Raw genomic sequence first — 16909 nt, 5'->3', positions numbered from 1 at the left:
CTTAATCTAACAGCTGAAACGTCTCCTCAGCCATTGGTGTCTACAGGTGCAGTTAATCACTAAATCAAACAAATCAGATGTGCTCAGGAAACGTGCCGGAAGCAGGCTGCAACGCTGGCATATCTGCTCCACTTAAGTCCAACAGGGATCGGACCGGCACTCTGAAGTTGCAAGTGCAATATTTCGACCACAGAAGGGCGGTAGGGGCCTGAGTGACATTTCATTAACCCTCCAAAGGGTCATTTTAGCACATACTGGCACAAGAAAATGATAAAAATATTAGTATGCCTTCCCCATAGGGCACTGATCAGTGTAAAATATCAGAGTTCAAACCATTTGCTTATTCTTTGTTTGAAGCATAACAAACCATCCATTGTGTGGATGTTTAACTATTTAATCCCCAGGCACTAACTTGCACTATCGCCTCATAATGGGTTAAACAAATGTGTTTGATAATGATGTTGATAAGTAAAGGGAGCTGTGGCCTCTGGCCTGGTCAGGAGTGTGTCTAATTACCTGCTGATAGCTGCTGATACGAAGTTTGATACTCTCCAGCTTGGTGTCACAGATTTGTCTGAACTCGTACTGCGGCATGGTAACAACTCGATCGCTCTGGGAGATGAGCTGGCTGCAGTTCTGCACAAAGAGGTTGTCATCACCAGAGAACGCCTCCAGGATCTGGAGAAAAGGAACCACTGATAAGGACTGATCGCGCCTACTGAGGAAAGTTTTGGAACAATTGTAGTCCAATTGGATGTTCTACCAGCAGCAACACAAAAACTAGCATTTCAGTTCAGATAAATAATTAATTGAAAGCAGCAGTGGAGAAACAAAACCCCTGTGAGGCTTTCAGATTCGTGATCCTTTTTAAGTTTGAGAACATTTGAGACAACTCTGAGTTTTCCTGGAGATGGTCGAATGTGAAATCAAATCACATTTACATAGAAAGTATAACTTAGAGACATAATAGAATCCTTGTTGACCATTGGGTGAAGTATTATTATCAATATGCTGATGGACGTATATAAATGAGAAAAATAAAAAGCACTGAATAAATGAGCAACAAACTATCAAAAAATACATGCACAGCAGTCACCAAGTAGATTACTGAAGCTCGTTAAAGCCGGGCGTACACTGTGCGACTTTTTCACGTTTTTGAGCCGATTTTCCACTCATGCGAGAATCCACAAGATCGGGGCGAGTTTTGCACTGAGCGTCGTGTAGTGTACAGGGGGTTACGGGAGGCGATTAACACCCCGTGACCAGCTACCGATCAGCAATCGTGAGCTCACACAAACTTCTGGCGCGTTTGATATTTTGCTCGTCCCTCGTGAGGGTATCGCACTGTTGAAGCGGCGCTGCAAGCAGCTGCGACCCAAAAAGTACCAGAACCGCTCACGGCGCATGCGCAATCATGCATCAACACCGCTCACCCGCTATTTCCCTAATAACACACGTTGTTCGTTTTAATTTCTACATGTTTTTTTTTACTCAAAAAGATTGTCAAGAAAGCGTGTTTGTCATGTTCATGTCAAATTAAAATGATCACAAAACAGATTTACTTTCTTTATTTTGTTTTCCTCATCCAGCCCCATAAATCCCTGTGTGTCGTCCTGCAGCACTCCCGAAGGACAACAGGCAAAACAAGACAAAAAAGTCTCACGTGTTGAGTAAAAACTGCTATTTTTAGCATAGTTTTAGGTCCGACGTGCTTCTACCAGACGAACAGTGTGAGCAGTCAGATTGCATCCGAGAACTGGGTCGTGCAGTGTGAGCACATGACTCGTGAGATCTGCCCTGCGAGGAAGTCGTACAGTTTGAGCTGAAGCTGAGTGCTACGAGTGAAAAAGTCGCACAGTGTATGCCCGGCTTAAGGGAAGTGAAACACTACATTGACTCATTATTCACTTCACACATGCGTTTCACTAGAATATCCAGTTGTTGGTCCCTGAAAAAGTAGCTTGAGATATTTTTGGAGCCGGGTTGTTTCTAATTCACCATTAGCATTGTTGGCTCAACGTTGCCTCTAGCCATCATTACCCAATATTAGAGTAAAACAAAAAGATGCTATAGCTTCTTAGAGTTGCAAGAAATTACTTCTAGGTCGCTCCTGCTTACTGACTTTGGTTCTTTAAGCAACTCTGGAGCTTTTTGCCTGCCGGTGTCAAATTACATATGCCGAAGCTGCACCATTAGCTTGGTGCAAACTCGGCGACCTAACGAGCTCACAGATGTAAAACAATGACTTTATTGATTATTTTACTGTAAAATTCTTACATAATCTTTCTTTAACATTAGCCAATAAATAGCCAATACAGTTCAGGTTTTAAAGGGTTAAGAAACAAATATCTGAGACTTCCATTTCCTCATAAGCACCTTGGCAGTTAGGCTGAAGCAACCTTTGGGCTCCACAATCTTCTCCAGGACGTGGCTCTTGATGCCAGCAGTGCTGACATATTCGTAAACCACGCCGTGCTCCTGGTGGACGTTATCAACCGTCAGATTGACCAGTGGCAGATCGCTGGAGAGGGAGAGTCTGCCAAGTCTGTGGTCTGTAGAGCAGTTTCACGCATTTAAACATTATACTTTCAGTAATACATTTAAATTAATACAAACCTACTCTGTGATGTTTTAAAAAATTATATATAAAACATTTGAAATGTGTTTAAATGCCTTCTTAACTAATAAATACAGATAATACATTTTACAACCCGTAAACAGAGAGCTACAACTTCAATTCTCGTTTCCACTATGGGAACTTTCGAGTTATTTCACCGGACCACGACAGCATGAGCGTGTCTCCATTTCGATGATCACTTCCATGAACCAACAAGTACCTGAACCGGAGCGTGTTCTCGCACGGTCGAGTCGCCGGGTTTGACTTGTGGTTAGAGTGACAACGTGTGTATTTAATATTTTACCTTTAATCTCTGGAAACATTCATTGAAATGTTGTTAACAGTCAATTAAATGATGCCCTGTTGTTGAAAAGTATTGGCGGCTTCATAATACATAACCATAAAAATCAGGTCTAAAATACATGGGAGTCTCTGGGCGACGCCATATAAGACGCAGTTTTTCCTTCTACGGGAGCCCGTGAGAACCACATACATTCACTGATTTGTAAAAATTGGTTACAAAACGTTTGCCATTCATAAACATTTTACACATTTACCTATTTGTTAGTTGCCAGTGATGAACGGCAGTCTGATCATTCGAAAATGGCGCTCCCAGGGATTTGACCCTTACGGCCATCCGTTCATAAGATCTTGCTCAAACACAGACATACCACTTGCTTAGTTGGCCACAATTACTTCGTTTTAGATACGTACTGCCTCCTATTGCCAGGGAAAATACACACCATCACTTACACTCACGCTTATTGGTCGAATAACTCGGTAGGAAACAATATCACTAGATGTCGCCAAAACAACCAGCATTTGAAAAACTGAAAGAGTTATTAACAAAGTAGAATGGAAGCATAAACATAAGTGTGGATGCTGCTTTCAAATGACCCTTTCTAACCTCCCAATGCCAAAAACCACTGTTGGATCCCGCCACAATGCCGTCATTTATGCCGCTTTGTCGTCTCTTACACAGCGCCATAAAAGAGAGACGTTTCTTCTGGTCATCAAATACCACTTTTTTATCCCACACAGCCACTCTCCCCGTCCCCTAAACAGGACATATGACAGCGTGCTTGACAGAATAAGACGTCTAATGTTTTAAAGTTGACTTTTGCCACTGATCGGTGACATCACTCACTACAGAAACTATTGCAGCATGCGGACATCTTAGCAAAGTCCTGAACAGCTAAGAGGACTGAGCCATCGTATTTTCTCTCACTTTTCCCCCTACCAGAAATCTCCCTGAGCTCCCATAGTGGAAACACGGCTTATGTTACAAAGGTAGAAAAACTATTAAATGATTTTAAAAGGACACAGTATCAGGTTTCACCTGTCCCATTGGTGGTGTTCTCCTCCTCGTGGTCAGAGCCGTTCTCCACTGGGTAAGGCCTAAAAGACTGATCATCCATCTCTCCTTCACCCCTTGCTTTGTGCAACTCTTCCACATCTTCAAATGCACGATACACCCAGTGACACTGTTGGGAATAACAGATTAAATCAGTCAAGGCCTAAAGGATCACTCAGCTTTGTGTAGACATTTTGCACGTAACAATCAAAAACTGAATGAAAATTACTTAAAGTTGCAGGAAACCACATCCAGGAAACATATCCTGCTGTTAAATAAACCAGCTGAACTTACTGGAATCGGGCTAGAATAAGACTGCTTCAGCAGGCTGGAGCAAAAAGGGATTAGTCGGAAGAGTAGGCGAACCCGAATGAAACTAAACAAAACACTGTGTTTTACACGGTACGGAAGACACCCGGCTCTGTCTGCAGGCTTGTGAAATACTGCCTGGAGACACGAAGTGCTGCTACAGGAATGTCAAAACAAGTCGACTTTAGAGTTTGACACCAGCCATGCGGTATTGGGTAGAAGGAAGGAGTCCATTCATGAATCAGTGCTGAAGAATTTAAAATCTTCATCAAAATAGAAGACATGTTAATGAAAACAGGACAACATGATGCTCACCAGCTTGAGGTTTATTTTTAAACCTAAGAATTGTTAGAATAAATAGCAGCGGAGAAGCTCTGATTCTAGTTTTGAAAGGTGATACCGACTCAGACAGATCTAATGTATGACTACATCTTATAATTGACAGCATTTTAAGAATGTCCAGTTAACTTGGAAAATTCTGAAAGTAACATATTTCACAACAATGATCTGCTATTGCTCGAGTGAATTAGCATTTAACGATGGTGAACACATGACTAGAAAAAAAGCTCTGATTACAAAGTTTTATTTTGGCCAAATTTTGGTGCATCTCTATATATGTTTAAAACAAACCATCAAACTCACTATTACTGTGATAAACATTAGAAATAAAATGATAGTTTGCCCACTCGTTCTGCTTCAGTTAATGTTATAAACACATTAAAAGTCATTAATTCTCTCTAATCCTTCAGATTTTTATGTTTAAGTTTAAAGATGTTTGATTTCGGCTTCATTGCCAATATCTAAAGTATTAAAACAGTTGAAGTATTAGGGATGTGCATTGGTGGAAATCTGGCGATACGATGCGTATCACAATACAGGGGAGACAATACGATATATCACGATATATTGCGATACATTCACCCAGACGGAAATCGTTGCAGGAAAATTTCATGAGCAATCCAAACTGATAAGTAAACGTTTAACATGAGGTATCTGAACCATAATAGATGGATTTACATATCAGTGGATGAAACAACCCCATTGCATACTGCTGCCAACTAAAGGTCAGTGTTTGAATTGCACCAAATGAAAAGAAAATGCACAAATGTTTGCATTTAAAATTTTCCAAAAAAATCAATACACTGCTTTTGAATATTGATATAATATTGCAGGCAAAAATATCATGATATATTGCCAGATCAATATGTTCTTACATCCCAACTAACTATTCAATTCAGATACCAATATAAACAGATACCATTAGATGCAATTAAAAACCAATACTGATAATTTCCGATATCACATTTTAATACCAATATCAGCCAATATTTATCTGACAACCCTAGTATAATTTGATCCTACATGGTTGAATTACCCCTTAAGTTACTACAAATACCATATAATACCGTTTTGTGGCTTTACTAAGCTGGACAAAAAGAGAAAATCACTTAAAGCTTCTCTTGTACCAGTTGGCTCACACATTCAAGCACCATAAAAACCTCTCTGGGCGCCACGTGTTGTGTGTGATGATGCTGCTTGTTGGAAAATCACTTTACAGAAAACACTGATAGGCAGACTTAATCCTCTCACCGCTTGAGGAGGCTCCTGGTGCGTGTTCTGGGCGGTGAAGTGCTCCAGAACCTCCTGGTAATCACCGTGGTTGACATTATTGCCGTTGACTTTCAGAACTACTTGGCCAGGCTGAAGACCCGCAGCGGCCGCCTCCCAGCCTGCAGCATGTCAAAAGTAATAAATACGACAAAGTTATTTGAGGAAAACATTAAGTTACTTAATTCAGTTCTGTGTCATAAACGTGTTGTTTCATGGCACGGACGGCTTTAAGGCCAGTCAACACCTCTCACTTCCACTCGGGGTGCCAAAAATGACCTAATTCAAACCAAATCAATGCTTGGCATAAAAACTCCAAGCCTGACTTTGAATTTAGACGGAAAAAAATGCACCTCATACAAAAACAGAGCCAGAGGTAATCTGCTACAATAAGGAGACAAATAGAGAAGGAAAGCAGAGAGGGGAGGGTTAGAAGGGGAAAGAGGAGAGGCCATAATAAAGTAAAACAAAACTGAGTTATCACATTCCTCAGATGCACCATTCAGCAACAGCTCTTTTCAACGTGTTTGTCCTCCTGCTTCCATCTGGCCTCCACACATACTCATCCATCGTGTCTCCCGTCAAACAGTAAATCTCTCTTTTGAATCAGTCTAACATCTGGTAATGAGGTCGTGAGGAGAGTGTAGCAGAGAGATAAAAACAACTGACAAATTTGGAGTGTCGTCTTATACTTTTAGCTCTGATCGCATAAATGGAGCCAGTACAAATATTACAGAAGATGGATGTTTGAGGGTGTTTTCCTAAGTAAAGTTTGTCTGTCAAGAGGTTTAAAGTCAGACTGCAAACCGTCTGGCCAACAGGTGGTCATAAAACTAATAATAAGACCTAAAAGCAGAAAATAACAGGTGGTGAAGCTACAATTACTTCATCTTTCCCTCAACTTTATTCAGAATGACTTTTTATCACATTTAGTGCAGGCCAGGAAGCGTTTAGTCTACTAAATTGAATCAGGTTATGTGTGTGCATGTGTGTATGTGTGTGTGTGTGGCACAGAAATGGAAGTGTGAAGCCGTACCATCAGACTGGACTGCTAGCTGTGGATCTATCTAGCATTCATTCAGAGTCTAGACTTTCCCAGTACTTCCTGAAACATGAGTGGTGCTCCAAAACGATTCTTTGTTATTTTCCTCTCGTTCAACAAGGACGTAGCAGTAGGTAGAGCTAGCATTAGCAATATTTCGGACTAGCATAATTAGTGGCATTAATGGTAGCTTGGACCTTAGGAGTGAACACATTCAACGGCAGGGGGGATAGCTCAGCCTCATCCCAAGTGCCGGTGCCCACTTCCAATTTTAAACTGCACATAGACAATAAGGGCTGTAGGTGCAAGTGGGGTGAGGTGGTGGCATCAGCTGGCATAGGCCAGACGATGCCCGCACTGCCCGCTCACCACAGCCATGGAATACACCTCATCAACACTCACTAACACCATGCTGGAGCAGGCGGAGGGAGACTAGGGGTCTTAGCACACCTCTGTTGTCGCTTGGCTTCCTGGGGCTGGAGGTTAGGAGGGAGATCTGACCGTCCGGTTGGGGTCTGGGGTGGTGGGTTGCTGTGCTCAATGTTGGGCGGGGGAGCCTGCTCATCAGCACCCCAGCAGAAAGGGTCAAACTCTGGTAACCGGTAATGGTTGTACCCTATGTGCAGCAGTACCGGGACCAGAGTGAGTAGGGTGTGTATGGGGAGCATGAGTGGGTGTCTGGCGTGCATTTTTGTAAGTCTTTGGTTGTATGTGAATGTGTGAGCATGAGGGAGGGAGTGTGTGACTGTGTGTATGACTGTATATGTCAGGTGGGGCCTCTGACTCCTCCCTTATCCTGGGACTTCTTTTGATAATATAGATCTTCATCTCCCCTCTCCCTGCCACACCTGGTGTGGAGTGCGGTGCCTTGGTCTGCCTGAGTGTTTGTGGCTCCCGGGTCAGGGGGTTTAAGATTTTTGGCATCTGCCTGACCAATCCCGGTGGCTGCCTGGTGGGGTCTGGGTCCCTGGGCTCTGCTGGGTCCCCGGCGGGGGTGGTCGCCCCTGGGTCCCGGGCTCGGCCGGCTAGGGGGTGGGAGGCTGCGGGCGGGCCAGTGGGCTTGCCGCCGATATCTCCCGGGACTCTGCTGGCTGCTGGTTGTGGCCCCAGGGGCGATCCTCTGCGCCTCTCGAGGGGGGCGGGGGCCTTTCTGGTTGCAGTCTCCCTGGGGTTCCTGTGCTCTGGGGCAGCTCCTGGATCTCTGGGACTTGGAGCTCCCTCCGTCTCCTGCACATCTTTAGGGGGCAGATCTGTGGCCCCTCACACTCTCTGTTGGACGCTCCTATAGAGAAACCTTACATAAACAAGCACGTGTACACACACAGGTGCTCACATGGTGCTCTCATAAGTATGGACTTGGGCACGTTCAACACATGTCTTAAGGCTGTGGTTGGCACTTATTGCACTGTTATTTATTATCGTGCGATTGTTCAGTTAAACAATGTTGATTTTATATTTCATCATCAGGCTGACTCAGTGATAACTGGATCTTGTTGTATTGTTGTATTTTTTGTTTGTTTTGTCGGTTTTTGTCCTTCTCTCTTTCTGTAGGTCTAGAAACAGATTCTTGTTCATTATCGTTTATTTTTGTGGACACCCCAGACTCTGAAAAGATCTCAAGCAATACGAATCACGTGGTTATTCTTGCATACAAAATGTAATTCAGATTTTATTTTGAGTCAGAAAAATGGGGAAAAAAAGCTTTTCGTGTTTCCTACAATCATCGATCAATCAATCAAACTTTAATTATATAGCACTTGATCATGCAATACATGCAACTCCAAGTGCTTAACAAATTAAAAAGGCCCCGCATTCCCTCCCATCCTCAGCATTTTAAAAACAGTCTGACAATAAAAAACCCTTAACCGGCGCACGCACGCACGCACGCAGGCGCACGCGCGCACGCGCGCACACACACACACACACACCACCCCCCCACCCACAAAAAAATAACACGATGGGCTGAGATCAGATGAGCCAGACCAGCTAAGATAAGGTTAAGGAAACGCCATCAGGGGAGCCATCCGCCCTGACAGCAGCAGATCCACAGCAGCAGCTGAGGCACCAAAACAGGGCGCCCAGGGCAGGGAGGGCGGAGACCCCCACCTCCACCCAGGCACACCTGGAAAGCACCCAGACCGCCACAGCCGACCACCGCCCCCGGGGCAGAGGGCACCCACAGAGGAAACACTGGAAAAAGTTAAATTAAGGTTAAAATATAAAATCATAAGAGCTAAAATGAGATTTGCAATATAAAAAGTTATATAGTTATAAAAATAATGTTGATCATAAATCTATGGTAAAAAAAACTCTGTTTAAAAATAGCACTCTGTTTAAAAATAGCACGTATAAAGAAAGAATACATAAAATACATAAATTGATAAATAGATAAATAACCTAATTAATTAATTTATTTATTTTAAAAGTGATAGTAATCAGTTAAATGTTAAGCTAAAAACATCATCATGCCTTTTGCCATATCAGAATCTTCTGATGAATTATTCAGCTCTAAAAGGCAGCTGGGCCATTTTCTCACCTTTTCTGACAGCGTGAACATGAGGAGGTGCTGATCCAGAGAGTCTGAAGGAGAGGTTATCTGGATTATCAGGGATCTTTACAATCCTGGAGAGGGAGAGACGAGTCAGAACAGCCTCTGCTTCGTGTCTGCTGTACATGTTTGTTTGATCGACCGATTGTTCACGATGCCTCACTCTTTTGCTTTGGTGGCAACCAGCAGCCGCAGAGAGCGTCGTATGCAGAAGGCCTGGCTAATCATGGTTTCCACTTCTGAGAACGGCCTGAGGAACAGCAGATCCTCGTTGATGGTGTAGATCTTCCTGCCCACCTGCAGGCCGGCCATCTGGAAGGACAGACGGACAGACAGCAGACAGAATGTTCTCATTTATGGTTTACAGCTTGCTCCAGATTTAATAAGTGTTTCGAATTTGAAACACACTCGGCTCACGAGCAACGCCTCAAGTGGTGTTCTCCCTTTGGCTCAGATGTGTCCAGCATCTAGTGTGGATTACTCACAAGGAAGTAAAGCATACTATGCTTCCAAGGAGGAACACACAAATAAACACAAGGGAGACAAAACCAGTCAAGTATTTTTGAGCATAAGAGTGGTGTTTTTGTTATGGATGAAGCGCTCATCAAGATGGGTACTAGATAGGATTGTGCAGAAGGTTGTTTACATTGTTGACGTTTGACAGATTTGCACAATTTTCCTTGATTCGCCACATTTTTTCACTTCATGATACAGACATGGAGTTTTTCCAGACGTGCTTGCTGTCAGGTTAGCTGTTCTAGCCTGGGAGCTCTGGTGAACCAAGAGTAGGGATGCACCGATACTGGTATCGGTATCAGTGCAGATACCGATACAATGCTGGTATCGGTATTGGTAAAAGTTAACCGATACCAGGAACCGATACCAATGCAGTTGCTTGAAAATGGCTTCACTGTAACTTGTCATTTCTGTTCACCTAATATTTTAGTTTTGTGATGATTTCTATTCATATATTTTACTTTTTATCTACCTCACAGTCTTTTCCCGTTGAAAGCAGAGAAGAAAATAAAATCTGTATTCCAAATCATTGCATTTTTTTGTGTGGTAGAAGTTTTGGTATTGGTAATTGGTATCGGTGAGTATTCAGATCCAAGTATCGGTATGGTATCGGTTTGGAAAATGTGGTATCGTTGCATCCCTAACCAAGAGCCCTGTGATTGGACCGCTACGGAGATGTGGCCATCTTAGTTTCGCTCAGTCGCAGTAACATCCTGCCCACCTGGCTGATAAGAGTGCTGCGATTGGCATACCAACGCAAAAGAGCGAAGTCATTGGACTGCTACAGTCCACCATTATGGAGCGCTGCTAGACTGTCAGTCTTGCTTTGGCAGACGACGGTCTAGATTTTAGGCTAGTAAAACATATTTTCTAGTAAAAATGCTACATTGATGTGTTACATCCACAAATACCACAAGCCCAAATGTGTCCTGCCATGTTGTGGAATGGCTAATGGTTAGCTTCTACTAGCCGAGACGCATTTTGATCTCCCCTGATCGCTTTCCTGTCCATGTCCTTTATGCAGGTGATGGGGGCTGCAGAAAACTTTCACCTCCAGTATGCATATGCTACTCAGACTGACCGATTGACTTTAAAAGGAACGTGTTTTACACAGTTTATCATTGAACAAGTCCTTTAAATATGTGAACATGTCCCATGAACATGGACACACTCCCAAAGCGTCAGGCACCACCAGCTGGGCATGGTCATATATCACCTTCTATAACCCATTTAAAATGACACAGCACCATAGCCTGTTGCAGGTCACTGAACGCAGTCATCTTTCACATCTTCAGTCACGTTGTGGGAATAATGCTGCCTCTGTATGTTGGCTGTGTGAGTCCAGTGTCCTGGGCACAGATCCGGTGGGGTGGGGTGGCCTTGGCTGAGCTAGACACCCTGACTCTGGATGACGGCCCCGGATGGATGTAGGAACGACAGGGAGGAGCCACAGCCATTTGAAAAAGGAAGGATGTATGTGACTACTCAGCATGGGTGCTGCTCTACACGTGACTTTCTATAATGGTATCAAACAGTGAAAGAGCCTCAGTGTGTGAGTGTGTGTCCCTTTTCAGAGCCCCATGGGAATCAGCTGAGCTTCATTCACTGTGCTGGCACACAAGCCATGTCACAACCTGCAATCCTGTTATTGCGAGGGGCTGGAGGAGGTGAACAACAGACTAGCGGGAGGAAGAAACGATGGACAAGGGAGCACCAAGGAGCCGTGGAGGGAGGGCTAAATTTCGTGGAAGCGGGGAAGGGAAACCTGAATCGCAATAATGTGAGAAAAGCTTGAATTCAGGGAAGTGAGGCAGTACATCAGAGAAGTGGAAGAAAAAGTTAAACATCAGCAGTGAATTTAAGCCCGTTTCACACTACGAGGCTGCAAAGACCTCCTTTTATAAGCCGCCTCTGATCGTTCACACATGAACCGCTTAAGCTGGCCAAGTCCCAAGATAATATGTGTTTGTGTCACAGCTTTAGAGCATCAAAGAAGGTGAAGCTCACAACACAATGTTTGGAATAGTGCACTGAATATGAGTAAGACATCATTCAAAATACGGCTTTCAAATAAGAAAGGATAATTCTGTCATCAAAATTCATTTGTTGGCTGTTCAAATCCAAGGCTTCAAGTACAAGCCAGGTTGTCGGGAGAACCATTTATCCCTGTAACACACACATGGCTCCTTTAGGGCGGCATCACATTTTATTTTCAGCCAGCATAAAGGACTCGTACACATCACCTCTGTCACTGTGCCCCAGAGCAGCTGTGGCTACATCGTAGCTCATCACCATCAGTGTGTGAATGGATGACTGATGCACAGTAGAGTGAAGTGCTCTGGAGTCCTCTGACTCTGAAAGGCGCTATACAAGTGTGAGTCATTCATCATTTCCCTCTGTATGATGTAAGACGTAGCTAATAGAGTACAGCCGGTATGAGTTCTCATTACGACGGAATCGCATCGACAGATGTGGCGCCAACAACGAAAGGGAATCAAGCACTTGCTCTTATTATAAGAATTTAAAATGAGGGAAGAGGATGAGGAAACTGAGACAGTTGTGGAGGAAAGGAGGAGGAAAGAGGTATCCCCTGGCATGATTTTCCTCCTAAACACTGCTTTAAGTTCGTTATCTCCGTTCTAAACCTGAATACTGTCACACTTCAGGACTAAAGACCAACAATTCAAGATTTTCCTCACGATTCTGTTACTAGGAACAGTTTTAAATTATATTAATCACTGAAGCATTAGAGAGTGTAACAATACATCGATCTACATCCATACATCGATTATGCGGTCATCATTGATGCATTAATACTTTGGTCATTGATCCAAAACACAAAAATCAATGTGATTACGTTTTATCAAATACAATTTTATTTAGAAAATTGCTTTGTTTTGAAGTTTGGCTGACAAGCTGTTTTCTGCCTGTTTGGTTTATGCTTGACGCGTCTGCGAGGTTCGCACGGCTCCGAGCGGCGAAATTGCACCATTTTAACAACCACGCCCCTCCACCGCGCCTCCGCACGGCACAAACTTTCCGCACACCTAGGAAATTTTATACCCACACGGACGGTCAGACGCGGAAAAACATGGCGGACTGGCAAGAACTAGTATGGCAGAGGTTCGTAAATACAGACATTTGTATGATTCAGCTCTCAGAGATCACCGTGATCAACATGTTGTTAATAATTCTTGGAGAGAAATAGCTCGCACTGTCAGAAAAGACGAGAACGCTGTTAAAAAATGCTGGAATGCCATGTTGTAAACAACAGTAATTTGTACTTCTACTAAGGTGTAGTGTTGGATGCATGCCGTAGAGCTCCATGCTGCCCCCTACAGTTTGGGAGAATATTGGCTCACCGCAGAGACAAGCCGCATGAACCATAAACGCTGCGAGTTGTGAAGCGCGTTCCATCCGCGAGCCGCATCACCAAGCGGAAAGTAAATGCGTCAAGCATAAACCAAGCTTTACTACTGAACATCACCAAACGTGTTAAATGACGAAGCGAGTGGCGTTGTGGTGAGCAGTGAGGAAATCCTCTCTCCCCTGAGGAAATGATGGCGTTCAATCCCTTGTAATTCTATTTCCTGTTGATCGATCAAATCAAAACGGTATTTTGACTGAATTTTAAATATCGGCAAACAACAAATCTAATCCCCAATATTGATTTTATATCGTATCACAGTAAAATCAGTGTTTTACAACGCTATAGAGAACTTGAGCTCTTTGACTACCGCACTCAGAGGTGTAAGTGGTGGCTTCCCCATTCCACCACAATCACCAAAGCAGAAAGACGGCATTTCAGTCCCAACTTCAAATGTGTTGTGAAAAGAGTTTTAAGAGTTTGACTGGACTGAATAAACCAACAGGGTTTAGTGTGATAGTCAGATCGGCCAAAGGTACATCTTCTGACTAAAGAGGATGTGGTCCAAAAAGATGAGCATGAAAAAAACAGAAAAGACAAGAAAATAAATGGTGCCTCTCATCAGTGCAATCACTAAAGGTCACTTTGATTGATACGCTAAAGACAAATGGGACACTTGCAACAGAAACTACAGATGTGACAAAATACCACAAATTATTTGAATTTAAAAAAGGGCAACATCTATTTTTAGACTGCTCTAAATGAGCAAAGATGTGCATGTTCCCATTTTGTCTGACGGTAATGTGAGCAAGCAAGGCGATGACTCTGCAGCCAATCACAGCAAAGCTTCTGCCAAAAAGGAAAACAGGGAGACTGACAGCTGCCGTCAAAACAGTGGACAGCCATTACCTACCGGAACTAACGCCATGTGGCGGGACGAACACACACTCCGTGTGTGTGTGTGTGTGTGTGTGTGTGTGTGTGTGTGTGTGTGTGTGTGTGTGTGTGTGTGTGTGTTGGCCATTACCTCAGCATGTGAGCCCCTGGTGACAGATTTCACCACAATGGCCTTGTTTTTCTCCTCTATCTCAAAGCCATAGTCTTCCTCCTCAGGGTGAATCTAGCGGGGAGAGAGATAAAGAGAGAACATTGCACGTTTACACCGATAGTTGATTGTCAGACATGAACGATTTCCACTGGTTCGCCATCACGGGTAAACTATAAAGACACCACTAGCCTTACTACGTTCCAAAAGCAGATTTGCAAGGCCTATAACATTATGCTATGCTCTTTAGCATCACCTAAAACTAGCTTTTCCCAGAAAGAACGACTGAAGTTTCACTCTTGAAAATGTCTGGATGGTCTCATTTGAAACCATCCTTTAAGCGTTTATGATTTTCATCGTGTGTCAGGTGTCTCATGGCTGACGATGTTCTCTGGTACCGATAGTCCCCTGTGACATGAGGCTTAGTAAAACGTCATCAACAAAGCCATTAGAAGCTTCCATTAGTTAAGCTGCTGGGGCCATCTTCCTGCTGCACAGCCCTGATAAGATGGCAATCTCTTTTGTTGTATCAGAAGAGATGGCTGCGGTAAATAAAGAGTTCCTGCACTTTAGTTCAATAATGGGCAAGAAGGATTAGCTCCACTAATCAAGGAACAAACCTTTTTCCCACTTCTCGCGGAAGGCCAGACTGAACGCCTACTTCCTCCTCAGACATGAAAAAGGATGCTGGCGATGCTTATTTGTTCCCATGTTCACTTTCTGCCTTTCTGATGGTGAACATCGCACACTGACCTAATTTCACAAGACTAATAAGTGTTTAGTGTGTGAAATGCTGTCTTGTAAGGAAATTGTGCACACAACAGAGCCTTGGTGACGCTTGGGGGAAAAAAGTCACGACACACCACTGAATTCTCATTAATCGTATTTTAGCACTTTTACTCCAGTAACATGGCTGTTACCTCTGCAGCCACGCATTATTGGGTTAGTGATATAAGTGAATGTTAGGTGTCTGCAAAAAAGCATTGGGGCTTCAATGAGTTCTAACCAAGTTACAAAACCTCAAAATGTATTCATTTTATTTTAAGGTTACTGGGTCAGAGTATTATTCTGTCAATCAATCAATCAATCAGATTTATTTATAAAGCGCTTTTCAAACAAAGTGCTTTTCAAAATGACCCCAGATTACCATAACAGGTTAAAAACATTAACAGACATATGCAAGCACACACACGCACGCACGCACACACGCACGCACGCACACACACACACACACACACACACACACACACACACACAAGTAAAAATTATATTTGGCTGAGTCCAGATGAGCCCAGTAAGGTAAGGCAAGGAAACGCCATCAGAGGAGCCGTCTGCCCCGGCAGCGTCGGGTCTTCCACACTAAGTCAGGGCGCTCAGTGGAGGGGGAGCATAGACCCCCACCTCCACTTAAACACAACCTATAGAGCGCCCAGGAAGCTACAGTCGACCACCGCTCCTGGGGCAGAGGGCCCCCTACAGAGGAAACACTGGATTAAAATGAGTAAAAAATATAATAAAAGAGCTAATATGAGGGACAAAAGTTAGAAAATAATAAATAAATAAAATGAAAGTATTTTATCAGTAGATTTTAGGCAAGGGGCACTTTAAAAAAAGAAAAAATAATATTTACCACAATGTTTACCGAAGCTGATGACAGTGATTCTGTTTAATCTTGACTCTGCATCAAAAGAACCGAGACTTTATCCTCACCGATGCCGCCGATTATGAAGTGATTACATTCGAAACACATTAAGATGCAGAATGATCAGAGCTCATTCTAACATGTTTATTGTTTTTAAAGAGCAAGTCACCCCCAAATCCACTTTTTTTTGCTGATAAACTATATAAATGAATGTCTAACCGTACTGTTGACATGTGTAGTCAATAATTTTGCACTTTAGTGCATCTTTGTTCAAATTTAAATATTCTGGCTAAAACTGTCAGTGTGGTGCACTCTTCAGGTAAAAACTCTGCACTGGATTTGAATACAAATCTGCCATCGCTATTGGTTAAGAGGTAGACTATGATGTTAACTGGTACCATAATGATGTCACAATGTTGTTGCGAGTCTGTGTGATTAATTGTTAATGGTGCCGCCCTTTTGGTCTGCCAGGCAACAGCATTTTTCAAACAGGAAGTGGGTCTGGAGTAAGACTGTAGTAGGGGGAGGCTTGTTCTTTAAAGTGGTACCTAAAGCTGGGCGGACACTGTGCGACTTTTTCACTCATAGCACTCAGCTTCAGCTCAAACTGTACAACATCCTCGCAGGTCAGATCTCACGAGTCATGAGCTCACACTGTACGTCTGGTAGCAACACGTCGGACCTAAAAATATGCTAAAAATAGCAGTTTTTACTCAACACGTCAGACTTTTTTGTCTTGTCTTGCCTGTTGTCCTTCGGGAGTGCTGCAGGAGGACACACAGGGATTTATGGGGGTTGGATGAGGAAAACGAAATAAAGAAAGTAAATCTGTGTTTTGTGATCAGTTTAATTTGACATGAA

General features: G+C 43.2%; 1 protein-coding gene across 3 annotated transcripts in view; it reads right to left on the bottom strand.

Annotated features, from left to right (window-relative positions):
• The window catches only part of prex1 (phosphatidylinositol-3,4,5-trisphosphate-dependent Rac exchange factor 1), a 114474-nt gene that overhangs the window by 23119 nt on the left and 74446 nt on the right, over window positions 1-16909 (bottom strand). For all 3 annotated transcript variants that reach the window (XR_008564303.2, XM_054746134.2, XM_054746135.2), the window contains exons 17-23: window positions 14389-14481; window positions 9642-9790; window positions 9467-9552; window positions 5871-6010; window positions 3957-4101; window positions 2377-2552; window positions 517-678 (exon numbers count right to left, since the gene is read on the bottom strand). Coding sequence is in view for 2 of the 3 variants with exons in the window: in XM_054746134.2 (XP_054602109.2) it covers window positions 517-678; window positions 2377-2552; window positions 3957-4101; window positions 5871-6010; window positions 9467-9552; window positions 9642-9790; window positions 14389-14481 (951 nt within the window). In the remaining variant the exon portion in view is untranslated. The remainder of the gene's footprint in view (window positions 1-516; window positions 679-2376; window positions 2553-3956; window positions 4102-5870; window positions 6011-9466; window positions 9553-9641; window positions 9791-14388; window positions 14482-16909) is intronic.

This window comes from Nothobranchius furzeri, chromosome 15 (genome assembly GCF_043380555.1).
Source record: "Nothobranchius furzeri strain GRZ-AD chromosome 15, NfurGRZ-RIMD1, whole genome shotgun sequence".
NCBI classification, from domain to species: Eukaryota; Metazoa; Chordata; class Actinopteri; order Cyprinodontiformes; family Nothobranchiidae; genus Nothobranchius; species Nothobranchius furzeri.
Note: the sequence above shows the minus strand (reverse complement) of the source record. Positions and strands in the feature narration are given on the sequence as shown.